Source organism: Nannospalax galili, unplaced genomic scaffold (assembly GCF_000622305.1).
Source record: "Nannospalax galili isolate Female #2095 unplaced genomic scaffold, S.galili_v1.0 scaffold169, whole genome shotgun sequence".
NCBI lineage: Eukaryota > Metazoa > Chordata > Mammalia > Rodentia > Spalacidae > Nannospalax > Nannospalax galili.
The window spans coordinates 1,516,566-1,531,496 of NW_008360327.1; the positions used below are offsets into that span (position 1 = coordinate 1,516,566).

Below are 14,931 nucleotides of genomic sequence, written 5' to 3' on the forward strand. Positions count from 1 at the left end.
CTTACCCCATAAACAAAACCAAATTTATTGTTAAAAATATTAAAAATCTACATACGGAAAGCAAAATGTTTATAACATATTTAGCTGAGAGTCTTATTTTAAGTTGAGTGGTATTTGTGTCTCCAGTAACAGTGACTGCCCCATTTAAGTCCATAGGAAGATCAGAGTTGATACCTTCTGGACCCTTAGATTTAAGCACTGAGTGAATGCTTCTGAATAATATTGGGGACCAGAGTGGTGGTGTAAAGATTTTTCAAATGTATATTTGTGCATTCCAGAAGATGACATCAGAAAATGAAAATTTGGAAATTTTTAGAAACATATTTACTGGTGTTTATGTCAAAATGGTAAGAAAAGCAGGACACACAGTTGAAGACTGCAAAGAATATAAGATGTAGTTCAGCAAATTATGCAGAGAATGCTTTTTGTGAAATTTACAGAATCATTAATAACTTGAAGACTTTATTTACTAGAAATTCAGGGTAATCAGACCTCTTACCTAATTGAAACTTTCCAGTGAGTAATCTTAGTTTTACTAAGATATTATTTGATAAACTTTCTTTGACAGTAAAGATTGTCTTCCTGTTCTTTTAAAACCTGCATTATGTAAGTATTACTTTTAATGCTAGAATTAGAAACAAGCTTAGTTTTTAGTTCTTGCAGATGCTGGGGGTTGGGTAGGGTGGGGGGAAACCCTTTGCTTGAGTGAGCTTGCTTATACACTATTGAAGTATTAATACCTTTATATTCTGTAAATGATTCATTCACATTTTGGTGATATGATTATAAATTTAATTTTCTTAATTAAAAAAAATTCTATTTAAAAAAATTCTAATTGTGTTCAACTTGGAACAAATTACTATATCTAGTCAGTCTACATTCAATTTATTTACATTTCATTTCAAACCGTTACTTAAAGCAAAATAAGTGTTCATCCAGTTGAAATACACTGCAGTCGGTATTGCTAACAAATATTATGGCATAATTTTAAAACTGTCTAGAGAGAGCTGTCACCCTGGCTACTAATATAGGGAAAGTTAATGCTGGGAGTAAGTGTTCACTTGGTTCCAGATGGATCATAATTGAGATTGTAAGACATAGGATTGCAATCATGTGGCAATACCAGGCTTAATTTTAAGGTGTTTTCATTTCCATAGAGAAACTATAGAAGTCTTCAGATCTCCAAGATTGCATCTTCACTTCTAAAACATTTCTCCTAATTCAAGGATAGCAGAGAAACTGCTCAAATCTTCCCTAATACTGAAAAGAATCCTTCATTTTTTGTAGATGATGGAGTTTAATTTTCATTTGGTTTTAGGTTAAAATTCTTGTGACTAGAATAATTGAGCCCAAAGTGTAGGTACTTTTAAGGTAAATTCTTACATTTTACTTTTTCTGACAGTTTTTCACAAGGCACTGCTGGTTGTTCACTAAATCAGGGAAAGGATTTATCCCAAGGATAAAATTCACACTAGTCCCAACAGGTTCATGTCCTAAAGGCAAGTCTGGGGACTGGCTGTTCTCAGTTGTGTTTGCTAAGCTTGTTCCACTCATACCATATTTATGCTGCCCCTGGCCATGGGATGGGCTACTTAAATAACAGCAGGTATAAAACATTCTGGAACCTCAGTCTTCAGATTTGCCCCTCTGATGTTCCAGTGGGGTTGAATGCACTATCACACACTGCCTGCCTATAGCATGCACAAACCTTTGAATCCTGAACTGCCTCCATCCATTTGGTCTGTAGGACATGTGAATTGTCTCTGAAATAACTGAGTTAATACTCCTTAGAAGAGGACAAACTTCTGTTTTCAACTCTTTTGAAAAAAAATACTATTTTTATTTTATGTGTACAAGTGTTTTGCCTGTATGCATGTAAGTGCACCACATGTGTACAGTGCCCACAGAGGCCAGAAGGTGGTGTGGATGCCCTGGAACTGTAGTTACAGATGGTTGTCAGCTGCCATATGGGTGTTGGGAATTGAACCTAGGTCCTCCGAAAGAATAGCAAATGTTCTTAACTGTTGGACCATCCCTCCAGCCTGTTTTCAACTCTTTAATCAGAACTGGCCTTAACATCTCTCATGTCCTACTACAGTGCAACCAATACATTGTACTGATAACTTATTTTTGTAGCTCCTAAAATGTCTCCTGTCTTTCAAATTTCTGCCTGTGATCTCTGTCTTTAGCCTTCTGCTCTGTGTCATTTCTGTGATTCCTCTCCCTTCCAAAGGTCAAATTAATCATGTTCTTGGTACTAGGGTAAGCTTGTGTCATGTGACATCATATAGTTGGCTTCCCTATTGCACACTTTGTGAAACAGAGTAGCAATTCAGCAGAGGACAAAGGTAGCCTGTATACCTTTTGCTTTCTGCTAATCCTATGCTTTTACTAGGTAGGTTATCATGTGTTTGATGGGGGTTTATATGTTTGCTTAATTTTGTCAAGTTGAAGCTTGATATATTGTAGTGCATGCTTATGTTTTATTACAGCCAGTCACTGTCAACAATATAAAGTGTTGCAGTCAAATTCCCCTTGTTCCTTCTTTATTGCCTTACAAGTCCCCAATTAAGCATATTCCACCTGCCCACCATTTCCTCAGTAATATAGCAGAATTCTGCTGTATTGTTGAGGAAAGTAACATAATCCTATTGGCTTCTTTCACCTCTTTGGTGTTTAAACTGTTTGAGGGCAGTCAGTGCTGTCATTGTAGTATTGCTAGGCAGATCCCCTCTGTCCCTCAAATGGGGCCTGTGGCTAAATCCAAGGGAGACCCTTGGGAAGGTCTCTTGAATTAATCTTGAGGATCTCTTAGCTTTTGGGGGGCGGAAGAATATGATTTTAAACTTGATTATGACCACTGTTCTTCACTGAAATGTGTTTTGAGATGCTTAATGTGTTTCTAAATTTTTAAAAAATATTTTTATTATTTTATGTGTATACATGTATTATCTGCATGTAAGTAAGTACACCTGTGTCGTGCAGTGCCCACAGAGGACAGAAGAGGCTGTCAGAGCCCCTGGAATTGGAGTTACAGACAGTTGTTAGCTGCCATGTGGGTGCTGGAATTTGAATCCAGGTCTTCTGCAAGAACAGCCGGTATTCTTAACCACTGAGCCATCTCTCCAGCCTTTGTTTTTAAAACTTTTTATTATAGCAGTCATAATCAAGGTTGTCTTGAATGTTATTTGACCTCTTTTGTCCTCAAAAGAATAACAAAAAATTTCCCTAGTCTTATGTATTAGTTTGCTTTCAATTGCTGTGATAAAACACTGACTAAAACCAAGTTGGGGAGGAAAGGGTTTATTTGATTTACAGCACAGTTTATCACTGAGGGAAGCGAAGGCAGGAACTCAGGGCAGGAATCTAGAGGCAGGAGCTGAAGCACAGACCATGGAGGAGTACTGCTTACTGGCTTACTCTCCTAGCCTGTGCTCAGCTTGCTTGCTTACACAGCCCAGGACCACCCCCCCAGGGGTGGCATCTACCCACAGTGGGCTGGGCCCTCCCACATTACTCAACAATCAAGAAAAATGCCCCGCAGACATGATCAGAGGCCAGTCCAGTGGAGACAGTTCCTCAGTTGAGATTCCCTCTACCTAGGTGTGTCAAGTTGACAACTAAAGCTATTCAGCACATCTTACCTTTCAGAAATGCCCCCACACACTTGCATAGCCTGTAGTGACTTGTGGGTAGATACTTTGAGCCTTGCTTTATTTGGAGAATTAGTTTCTTCCCTCCTGATACTTGCAGTGTACACCAGTATGTTGAAGCTTTTGACAAGTCCTTAAATTTAACTCATTTATAAACTTCTTGATATATTCAGATACTATTGCTTTTTAATTTAATTATTTTTTTGATTCCTAATTTACATTGATGAAGTATGTAAATTTCAAGCCTTTTTCAGTTCTGTTAGGGTTTTTTGTTGTTCTGTTGTCTCTTTTGTTTTTTTGAGACAGAGTCTCACTGTGTAGCCCTGGCTTGCCTGGTGTTTGCTCTGTAGACCAAGCTGGACTCAGACTCAGAGATCTGCCTGCCTCTAAGTTCTGTCAGTTTTAGTAGTTACGTACTGATATGTGACTACTTCTCAAAACAAAACAGTGTTACCACCTCAGAAAGGTGCTTTGTGCTATGGCCTATTCCCTTCCCTGGTGTCTTTGAGACTTTAATTTTGACTTCTGTCACTAAATTAGTTTTGTCTGTTATGGGAAGTCATAAATGGAATCAAATTATCTATATGATGCTTTTGAGATTTATCCCTCTTGTGTAGTTTTCCTTAAATTTTTTTTGTTGATAATTTTGGTTGCTTCCAGTTATAGGGAGATTTATGTTTAACTTTTTGGGAACTTGAGAGTTTTCTAAAGGTGGTGTGTCATGTTACACTTGTATCAGCAATGTATGGGTGCTCAGTTATTCCATTGTGGTAGTATATTAGTTACTTTTTTATTGCTGTGCTAAAACACCATGACTAAGGCAACTTATGGAGGAGTTTATTTGGGCTTATGGTTTCAGAGGGATAAAAGTCCATCATGGGGTCTGGAGAGATGCAGAGGTTAAGAGCACTGGCTGTTCTGGCAGAGGGCCCAGGTTCAGTGCCCACCATCCATATGGCAGCTAACAACTGCCTGTAACTCCAGTTCTAGGGGATCCAACACCCTCTGCTGGCTTCTGACATGATTGCACTTACATACATGCAGGCAAGACAGGAATACACATAAAAAAGACAAGGACATCATGGTGGGAGAGGCATAACAAGAGGCAGCCAGAGCAGAAAGCTAAGTACTCACATCTTCAGGCACACATAGGAAGCAGAGAGAATAAAACTGGAAGTGGGGCAAGACTGTGAATGCTCAAAGACTGTGAATGCTCAAAGCCTGCCCTCAGTGACATGCTTCTCAAGGTAGGCCATGCCATTTAAAGGTTGGGTAACCATCCCCTAAACAGCATTTTCAGCTGACCAAGGGTTCAAGCACTTGAGCCTATGAGGAACACTTTTTATTCAAACCAGCACAGTAGACTAAAGAATGATTCCCACAGATGTCCAGGTCCTACTCCCTAGAACCTGCTAGGGTTACTTTATGAGGCAAAAGGAATTTATAGATTCTAGAAAGTTAAGGATCTTGATGGGGTAGTTGGTTTGGATTATTTGGATGAACCCTAAGTGTAATCACAAGTGTCCTTTTTAAAAGTGGGTGGGCAGTTGATATGCCGAGGAGATGGCTATGTGACAACTTGGACCCTCCAGAAGGAGCCATCCTTGCTGACTCCTTATTTAGTCCATTGAAACTGGTTTTGGCAAATCTTTGTTTTAAGGCAGAGAGTGTGCTGATTTGTTACAGCAGATAGGGCACTAACAAAGTGTATGTATTCCCTCACCAACATTTGGTACTCTCAGAATAATTTTAAACCGTCCTGCATGATATGAAATAATTTGTGTGTGTCTTTTTGAGCTGTAGCCCCAGCTGGCCTGGAACTCACTATGTAGACAAGACTGACCTTAAACTCAAAAAGATCTGCCTGCCTCTGCCTCCCAAGTGCTGGGATTAAATACGTGCACCACCATGCCCGACATTATGAAATATTTTATTGTGGCATTAATATGTGTTTTTCTGATGATTGGTGGCATTAAGCACCTCTTGGAATATTCCTTTATTCTCTTTGATTAAATATCTAATTTGCCTTCTTATTTAACAAAGTATCTTGTCCTAATTTGTTTTTCCATTGCTGTGACAAAATACTCTGACCAATACCAATTTGGAGAGGAAAGAGTTTATTAGGCTTACATCTCCCAGGTCACAGTTCATTCAGGGAGCCCAGAGTAGGAACTCAGGGGCAGGAACCTGGAAGCAGGAGCTGGAGCACAGGCCATGGGGGAACCCTGCTTACTGGCTTGCTCCCCTGGCCCCTGCACAGCCTGCTTTCTTATGCAACACAGGCCCACCTGCCCTGGGGTGGCACCACCCACAGTGGCCTAGGCCCTCCCACATCACTCAACAGTCAAGAAGATGCCCCACAAATATGGCCATAGGCCAGTCCTCTGGAGGCAATTCCCCAATTGAGGCTCCCTCAGCCCAGGTGTGTCAAGTTGACACTAAAGCTATCCAGCATATACCTTTTTTCTCTGATTTGCAGTTTTAGATTCACAAAATTATAGCCTGTCATACATGTGTTGTAACCCCCCCCTTCCTGTGACTTGCCTATTTATTTTCAGTGGTACCTTTGATAAGTGTTTTTATTTTCATTATTTGCTCTATATGAATTTACGGTTGGTGCTTTTTATATTTTTAATGTCATAAAAATACTCTTGTTTTCCTCCAGGAGCTTAAGATTCTGGAATGAGGTAGTGGCAGAAGCTTTTATTATGCATAGACTGACTTGGCACGTTAGTGGGAAATGGGTTGACTGCCTGCATGTGGTCTGTTTCTGGATGTTTTTGACTGGCTCTGTGAGCTTAACCTTTTCCCTTATGCCTAATCTATGATCTTAATTACTAAAGCTTTTTAGTAAGGTTTTCATAAGTCATGAAATAAAGTGACGTAGGTCCTCCAGTTTCCTTTTTCATTTTCAGGATTAGTTTGATTCTAGATCTTTTTTGTTTCCATATGAATTTTAGCATTCTTTTTTCCTCCCCCTTGCAGTGTGGTAATCAGACCCAGAGCTTCACCCATGTTAGGCAATTGCTACTGAGCTGCATATCCTCCAGCTCAACTTTTGCAGATAGATTTCAAATTGGAAAAAGTAGGCATGAAATAAGTCTTAACATTTCTTCCTGGGTGTTCTGGGGTACCCTCCCCCACCTTTGTGATTCAATTTGGATGCTTTTATTTAAAATCAAGATTTTTCAGTGTTAGAGAAAGGGAAACAGAATAAACCAGAGTCTATAGTATACTAAATAATCATACACCGTCCCCAATAAAGGAGTCTATGTCTTAATCTACAGCAAGTGAAAGTGAATTTATTTGAGGAAAAGGTTTTGACAGATATCCTTAAGGATCTTGAGATGAAGTTGTTCTGAGTCTTGATAGGCCCTAAATCCAACCACAGGTGTCCTTACAAAGTACAAATAGAAGAAATGATGACAAGAGACAGAGATGGGAATAATAAAACCACAAGGCAAGGGGATCCGAGGAATGCTGAACAACCACTGAAACCTGTAAGAGGCAAAGGGCTTTCTCTTCAGAGCTTCTGCAGGAGTGTGACTCCTCCAATTCCTGTTTTGGATTTCTGGCCCCAGAATCATGAGAGAATCAGTGTTTTCTTTGAACCTTCAGGTTTGTGGTAATTCATTACACCTGCTTCAGGAAACTAATATAGATCCTTTAAATTACAATGAAAGGTTTAAGCATTTAGCCTGACTTACCCTAAAGCAAATGTATTTTAAGATAAACACATAGCTCTAGTTTATGAGGAAAAGTTCTTTTAAAAGAGTTACAGCTAGGGGCTGGAGAGATGGCTCAGCGGTTAAGAACACTGGTTGTTCTTGCAGAAGACCCGGGTTCGAATCCCAGCACCCACATGGTAGCTAACAACTGTCCGTGACTCCAGTCCCAGGGGATCTGACAGCCTCTTCTGACCTCTGTGGGCATTGCACGATACAGGTGCCCTTACCTACATGCAGGCAATACACGCATACACATAAAATAAAAATAATAACCAAATTTAAAGAAAAAAAGGAGTTACAGCTAATACTGAGTGGAGTAGATGAGAAAGCAGCCCTAGTAAAAACTATAATTTGGCACTGATCTTTAAAAGGTGATCATACTGAATAAAAGGATGTTGGGAGAAGTCCTTAGGACATAAACTGGTATAGTTTATAACCAGTTGGTTAGTCAGTACTGTGGTAACCAAACACTGCAGGCCTACAGATACATGATGTGATAGGAACCACACAATACCTATTGTCAGAGGCTGAAATAAAATGTAAAGTTTGTAGAGCTAACCTCCATTGTACAGGATAGAAGAGTAAATTAGTGACACCAGGGAGAAAACAGTTGTAGAATGTAAGATCACATACAGAATAGCTGTTACGGGGCTGGAGAGATGGCTCAGCAGTTGAGAGCACTGACTGCTCTTGCAGAGGACCCGGGTTTAAGTCTCAGCACACTTATGGTGGCTATGAACTGTCCTTAACTCCAGTTCCAGGGAAATCCGACCCCCACAGCATTGCACGGCACAGGTGCACTCACATACAGGCAATACACTCATACATATAAAATAAATAAATACTATTTTTTTAAAAAGAAAAAAGAATAGCTATTACTTCTTCAGGCAGTTTCCTGAAGGGGAAAAAAAATGGAAGGGAGACTACTCTAAAGGGAATGTCCAAATGAACTAAGTAAACTTTGTTTTGCACGTGGATTCAAGACAACCATAAAATGAAGTTTCCTTTTGAATCATCTAGGTAAATGTGAGTTAATGGATGATTCCAGACTTTGATAATGACTAGAAAGGATATCTCTGTACTTTTCATAGATGGGTGCTAAGTTATACCGAGTTGAAATGACAATATATAAGATAAGCTTATTGGGTTTTTTTTTTCTTAAGGAAAATTAAGATAGTACTATATTGTAACTATTTTAACAAGTAGAAAAAGCATTGCTCTCTGAGAAAGTAAATAATATATAAAAATGTGTTTCAAGAGAGTCTTAAAGACACTTGTATCATCTTCACTTCTGTACATCTTTCTCAGGAATGATACACTGTATTAAAAAATTAGATTCAGGGACTGGAGAGATAGCTCAGTGGTTAAGAGCACTGGCTGCCCTTGCAGAGGATATGGGTTCAGTTCCCAGCACCCACACTGCTCACAACTGTCTATAACTTCAGTTACAGGGGATCTGACACCCTGTTCTGGCCTCTGAGGGCACTGCATGCATGTGGTGCACATACAAGCAGGCAAAGACCCCTACACATAAAAAGATAAAATAAGTCTTAAAAAATAGAATGAATGCCTGGTATGGCGGTGTATCCCTTTAATCCCAGCATGTGGGAGGCAGAGGCAGGCAGATCTCTGTGACATTGAGGCTAACCTGGTCTACATAGCGAGTTCCAGGTCAGCCAGCACTACAGCAACAATAAAAAATAGAATTAAAGGTTCTCCTGAAATCAAAAGAAGGTGATTACAGCCTTTTTCTCCAAAAATTTATTTTCTTTCTTTGTTTATTAATGAAAATTTAAAACTTTGGGACAGTGGACTTGTATATTTTGTTGTATATTTTTATATATTTTATTTTTTTAAAGACTCTTAAATTGATATCTTTTTCAGTGTTTGAGGATTGAACCCAGAACGATCATTACGAGTTAATTTATAAAAGAGTTAGGAATAAAGTATAATGGTTGTGATAAAATTATTCCAAGCATTGACAAAGATTTTCTTTGCAAAATTTTCTCAAGATTTGGGTCTTTGAAGCATCCTGTTTTCAGAAGGATTTGTGTGACAATTCATTTAAAGTAGTAAAGACAACATTCCTAGGTGGAGAATTTGAATTCTCCACCTATTTGAATTTCTGTTGTGTTTCATGATTTTCATTCTATAGTATATTGTAAATCATTGCTTAACTTTTAGTTTTAAAATTAACTGTTCAATGTCTTTTCTAGGGTAGATTCACGAGGCTGTTTCCACAGTGTGGATTGCTACTTTTGGTAAGAGCATGTCGTCCATCTTGCCATTCACTCCGCCAGTGGTAAAGAGACTTCTGGGATGGAAGAAATCAGCTGGTGGGTCTGGAGGAGCAGGAGGAGGAGAACAGAACGGACAGGAAGAAAAGTGGTGTGAGAAAGCAGTGAAAAGCCTGGTTAAGAAGCTGAAGAAGACAGGACGGTTGGATGAGCTTGAGAAAGCCATCACCACGCAGAATTGTAATACTAAGTGTGTCACCATACCCAGGTACGTGTGGCCAGACTTGGTGTTCTATGGTTCCTTGAGAATTATCATAGGCACCTGGAGAAAAGCTACTGAGTTTTTGTTACTCTCAAGTCATCTGTACATTAAAACATGATTATTTTGTTCTATTAGTTAAGTCTTGTTTATTTTATAGATCATTCTCTTGAGTAGTGAGTTTTAACCAAGCAAAATATATGATGCTGAGATAAATATTAAGTTTTCATCTTCATTGCTTGAATATGTTTGTTATTTTTGTGATTGAGTGAAAGTTGAATAAGAATTCACTGAATTCTTAAATACTCAAAACTATTAGTAACAAGTAATGACTCAGTTTTCTCTGAGTAAACAGTTAAAAGAGAGTCAGTGTGTTACATAGATTTCGTAAATGTTATAATAGTTAGATCCTATCTCAAAGACTGGCCTCTTATATTGGAAGGACTTGCTTGTTATGCAGAGATTTGAAATTTTGAGTGTAATTTATAGATGAGTGCCACTGTTAGAAGGGTCATGCTATTGATTTTAAAGTAAATTCTAGTACTTTCTGTGTACATTAATAGGTTTTAAAAATGTCAGAATTATCTAAGAAGAATGCAGTGTCATATTTGTGGGCTGATTTTGTGGTATGTGGAACTGCTCTACTTGTTTCTTGTGAGCATTGAGAAATACAGTCCTGATGCCTGTAAATAATAGGTCCTGTAGAGAACAGGTCCCAGTGACACCGTACTTTCTACTCACAGATAATTGTAGTAGAGTATTTCTTGCCTTGATTGATAGACCAATTATCCATTTCTTCTACTTTAGGTATTTCATGTGCATCTAAAGTTACCTTTCTTGGTTGGTTCTTCTGTTTTACAAATGCTTTTAAATGCTTGCTGTGTAAGGTATTGTTTTAGACTCGTGGATATATAGTGATGAACAAAATATGGAGTTGTAAGGGATAGATTACCCACTGATCATGTGAACAAATGAGTATCATTTGAGATGGTGCTGAGTGCAGAGCAAACTAGTGCAGCAGTGGGTTGAGATAACGGAGGAAGAAAGAAGCTGCTTTGGCTTGTATGTGTGATGCTTGAGCTGATCACCAAGAGTAGCAATTGGCTGAGGAAGACTCTTAGAGGCAGGAAAGGGCCATTGTTAAAAACTGAGATCATAAATAAAGAGGAGGAGTATAGAAAATGGAAGGACTTCACTCATCAGAGTGCATTGTAGGGAACTGGGGAGTTTGAATGTCAAATAGGAAACAAATGAGGGTTTTTTTTTTTTTTTTTTTTTTCTTTGTGTGTGTGGAGAGAGTGTGTGTATACATGCACACAGGTGCACACATGCCATGGGACATATGTAGAGGTCAGAGGACAACTTTCAGTAGTCAGTCCTCGCCTGATGCAGTGAGGAGAAATGGGTTATGAGGTTGCCTAGAATGGAAATAGGATCATTTAGTGGGTAATCAGTTTAGGGAGCACAGTGGACAGACAGGTGCTGTATGATCCCGCAAGGCTCCGTTGCTATTGAAGTAAGGTGGACCGAGTGGAATTCTGAGACATAGCTGGTAACAGAACAACACCTGTTGGTTACAAGTGATCCATGTGGAACTTTGCACTGGATGTCACATTAGTAATACTTCTTTATTTCCATTCTATTTATAGGCATTTAGAGATTTCTCCTCATATTTTAGGTCTTTTTCATTATTAAAAGTTTATTCTTTTACCAGATTAAAGAAAGTGATGGTTATTACCTTGTTTTTCACTACTTCAGTTTCCTTGAAACTTAGAAGTTTATTTGATTTAGTGTTTTTCTTTTGATACAATACTTTTATTAATGCTTTGAGAATTTCATATAATGTGGTTTGATCATATTCACCCTCCACTCCTCCCAGATCCACCCCCTTCCTACCCATTCCCAACTTGATGGGTGTTTTTCTGTTTTTATTACTAATTCATCAAGTCCAGTTTGTGCTACCTGTATACTTGTGAGCATGGGACCATCCACTGGAGTGGCTTACTAGGGCCACACCCTTAAAGAAAACTGATTCCTCCTCCCCCAGAAGCCATCAGTGGTCAGTAGTTCTCAGTCATTCCCCACTCCATGCTTGAATGCTGACAGGCTTGATTTTGTATAGACAACCACAGCTGGTCTGAATTCATGAGTGCAGTGATCCTGCCATGTCCAGAAGATACTGTTTCGCTCTGGTCCTCTTCCACCTTTGACTCTTGAGTATGTGATATAGATGAGTATGTGATATAGATGCCTCATTTGTGACTGAGCCTTCCACTGAATACTTATTCTCTGTACATTGATTAGTTGTAAGCGTCTGTGCTAATTGCCATCCACTGCAGAAAAAAACTTCTTTGATTAGGTCTGAGAGCTACACTGATTTATGGGTACAGAGATAGGAATTCAGTTTGATGCTATGCCCATTTGGCAGAATAATAGTAGGTTTAACCTTGGGGCCTGTGAGCTCCCCAGTCACTAGTTCTTGGCCAGTTTTATAGTGTGAGTCATGCATTTCATTCTTTGGAGCAAGTCTTAAATCCAATCAGAAAGCAGTTAGTTGCCCCCACAAATTTTTGCCACTGTTGCACCCATGGGAATATCTTCCCACATCTGTCAGTTCTGAGGTTCACAGAGTTCACAGCTGACTGAGACTGTTGATGACTTTTCCCCACAGCGTGCATAGCACCTCCCAGTATTGTGAAAGCTAGCCAGCAGTAAGGAAGCTTCCTGGTCCATACCAACTTGATTTCTCCGTGTCTTGTGACCATGGTGTGGTTTTTAAAAATGCAGTTTTGTTTGTGTTGATTGTTGTCAATCAAAATTTTTCAGTTTTTTACACTGTAGTTTGGTGCCATATATTTTAAAACATTTAGTATTAGAAAAATTATGTCAAATTAGTAGCTATTTCTTCCTTTTGTTTGTTTTGTTTGTTTTGGTTTTTGAGACAGGGTCTCCCTCTTGCTCCAGCCAGCCTGGAAATCACTATACGGACCAGGCTGGTCTCTTATCTCACAGAGATCTGCCTGCCTCTGTCTTCTTAGTTCTGGGATTCAAGGTATGTGTGCCACCACACCCAGCAGTAGTAACCATTTTTTAATTATTAAATATCTTTAATCATAGTAAATTTAGTTGAGATTCAGTTATCTTTCACGTGTAGTGTAAAAGGTATGTTGTAGATAAATCAAGCCCAATTTAAACAGTTCTTTAAAAGGAGATTCAAAATGGATTTAATGTAACCTCATTCACTTAAAATTGTGAGGTGTTCATAAAATACCTTAAGATTTTACAATTCTAAAAATATAAGTGAGTTCAGTTAATGAAGAATATGTTGCATCTAAAAAATGGAAGTGTTTACAGCTGAAATACCTTTTTTGTTGTTTGACTTGTGGCAGTTTCCTCCTTTGGGCACTCTGTACCATTAATATTAGAGTGGGGTTAAAAATAGGATGGAGACAGTCCTGACTTTCTGTCCCTCCCATTTTTAACCTTACTGTTCTTGCTGCCTCTGAAGGTTTGGAAGCTGCAGAGATAAATATCACGAGTGCTTCCTTCCTCCCATTGTGTATAGTGCCACAAAGCAATTCAGGTAGAAGTCACCCTACTAAGTCTGAGTGTCCTAAGTAGTAAGAGTTTCAGGAAATCTTTTCTATCTCAGCATTTTTAAGACCAAGGAAAGGGTCATAAAATCAGAATGGGAATTGACTCAGACAGGGGAAAAAATTGCTTTTAGTACATACAGCTACAATAAAGCAAAATAAAAACCTGGTGGTGATGGGGGTTATAAAATTAAAAGCAAGTTACTATGGCATCTAAAATAGCAATTTTATAATAGCCATAGATAGCCATTGTGCATATATGTATAGGAATGTTGAATTTATTTTTGTAGGCATAAGTTGGAAGGACTTTCCTAAGGTGGTACTTTGACCATATAATTAATTACTTTTTTTTTCCTTTTTTTTTTAAATCTTTCATCTAACGAAACAGTTATGGGGCACAAAGATTTCTGCTATTCTTGGAATGTTTTTTTATACTGGGAAAAATGTAAAAGTCCTTAATTTCTTTAACTCTAATAAAGGAAAGGTTTTCAACTCATTTTATGTCATAGTTGAACAAGGATGATAAAACAAATTTCTACCAGTCTCTTAAAAAAAGATGCAAAAGTTAGAAATATCAGAAACTACAATTCACTGGCTTATTTTAACAAAGCCCAGGTAAACAGGACAAGGTCAGGTTTACTACACACATTAAAGGATGCTGCTGCTGTAGGAAATCTGTTAATACAATACATACATATTTATATTTTAGAGGAACTTAAGGATCACCTTGATGAATCTAGAAAGAATTCTGTTAGATTCACTATTCATGTTAATAAATTAGAAGTAGGTGTATTCTTAGTTTGATAATGCATATCTTTAAATTTTTTTTGTTACATTTGTATGAGTGTTTTGCTTGCATGTATGTAAGTATAGCACATGTGTACAGTACCTGTGGAGTCCAGAAGAAGGCCTTGAATTTCCTGCATCTAGAGTCACAGGTTTGTGAGCCACCATGTGGGTGCTGAAAACCAAACCTGGGTCTTCTACAAGAGCAGCAAGTACTCTTAACTGCTGAACTGACTATTCAGCCCCTGATAAAGCTGTCTTTACAATGTTATGTTTAATCATGAGCATGAAACTTTAAAGAGAGAGTTATATCAAATTGTTAATAGTGGTTATTGATGAATAACCTAATTTTTTTTTTCTAAAGGTGTCCTTTACCTTTACAACCAACAGTTAAAAGTTTAAATTGGATTGGGACAATTTAATCCTTGTCTACTTAATTTAAGCGTATTCACTTTTTGTGTTTTTCTTTGTGTCATTCTAATTTTAGTTTATGTACTGCAAAAGTGAGCACTTTTTTTGTATTCTTTAAAGTCAGGTTTTTTTTTTTTTTTTTTAAAAGGCAATTTAGGGGGGGGCGGGGGTTCTGAAATCCCAGGCTTAGAGGGCAAAAAGGATTGGGGTTCCAAAAAAACCCAGGGTACCAAAATAAATAAACCCTAGTTTTAAAAAAAAAAA

General features: G+C 38.2%; 1 protein-coding gene across 2 annotated transcripts in view; it reads left to right on the forward strand.

The window, feature by feature from the left end:
* Smad2 (SMAD family member 2) overlaps window positions 1-14,931 on the forward strand; it is a 91,282-nt gene that overhangs the window by 21,207 nt on the left and 55,144 nt on the right. For both annotated transcript variants that reach the window (XM_017796320.2, XM_008825895.3), the window contains exon 2: window positions 9,598-9,886. In XM_017796320.2, the coding sequence (XP_017651809.1) occupies window positions 9,651-9,886 (236 nt within the window). In that variant the 5' untranslated portion in view covers window positions 9,598-9,650. The remainder of the gene's footprint in view (window positions 1-9,597; window positions 9,887-14,931) is intronic.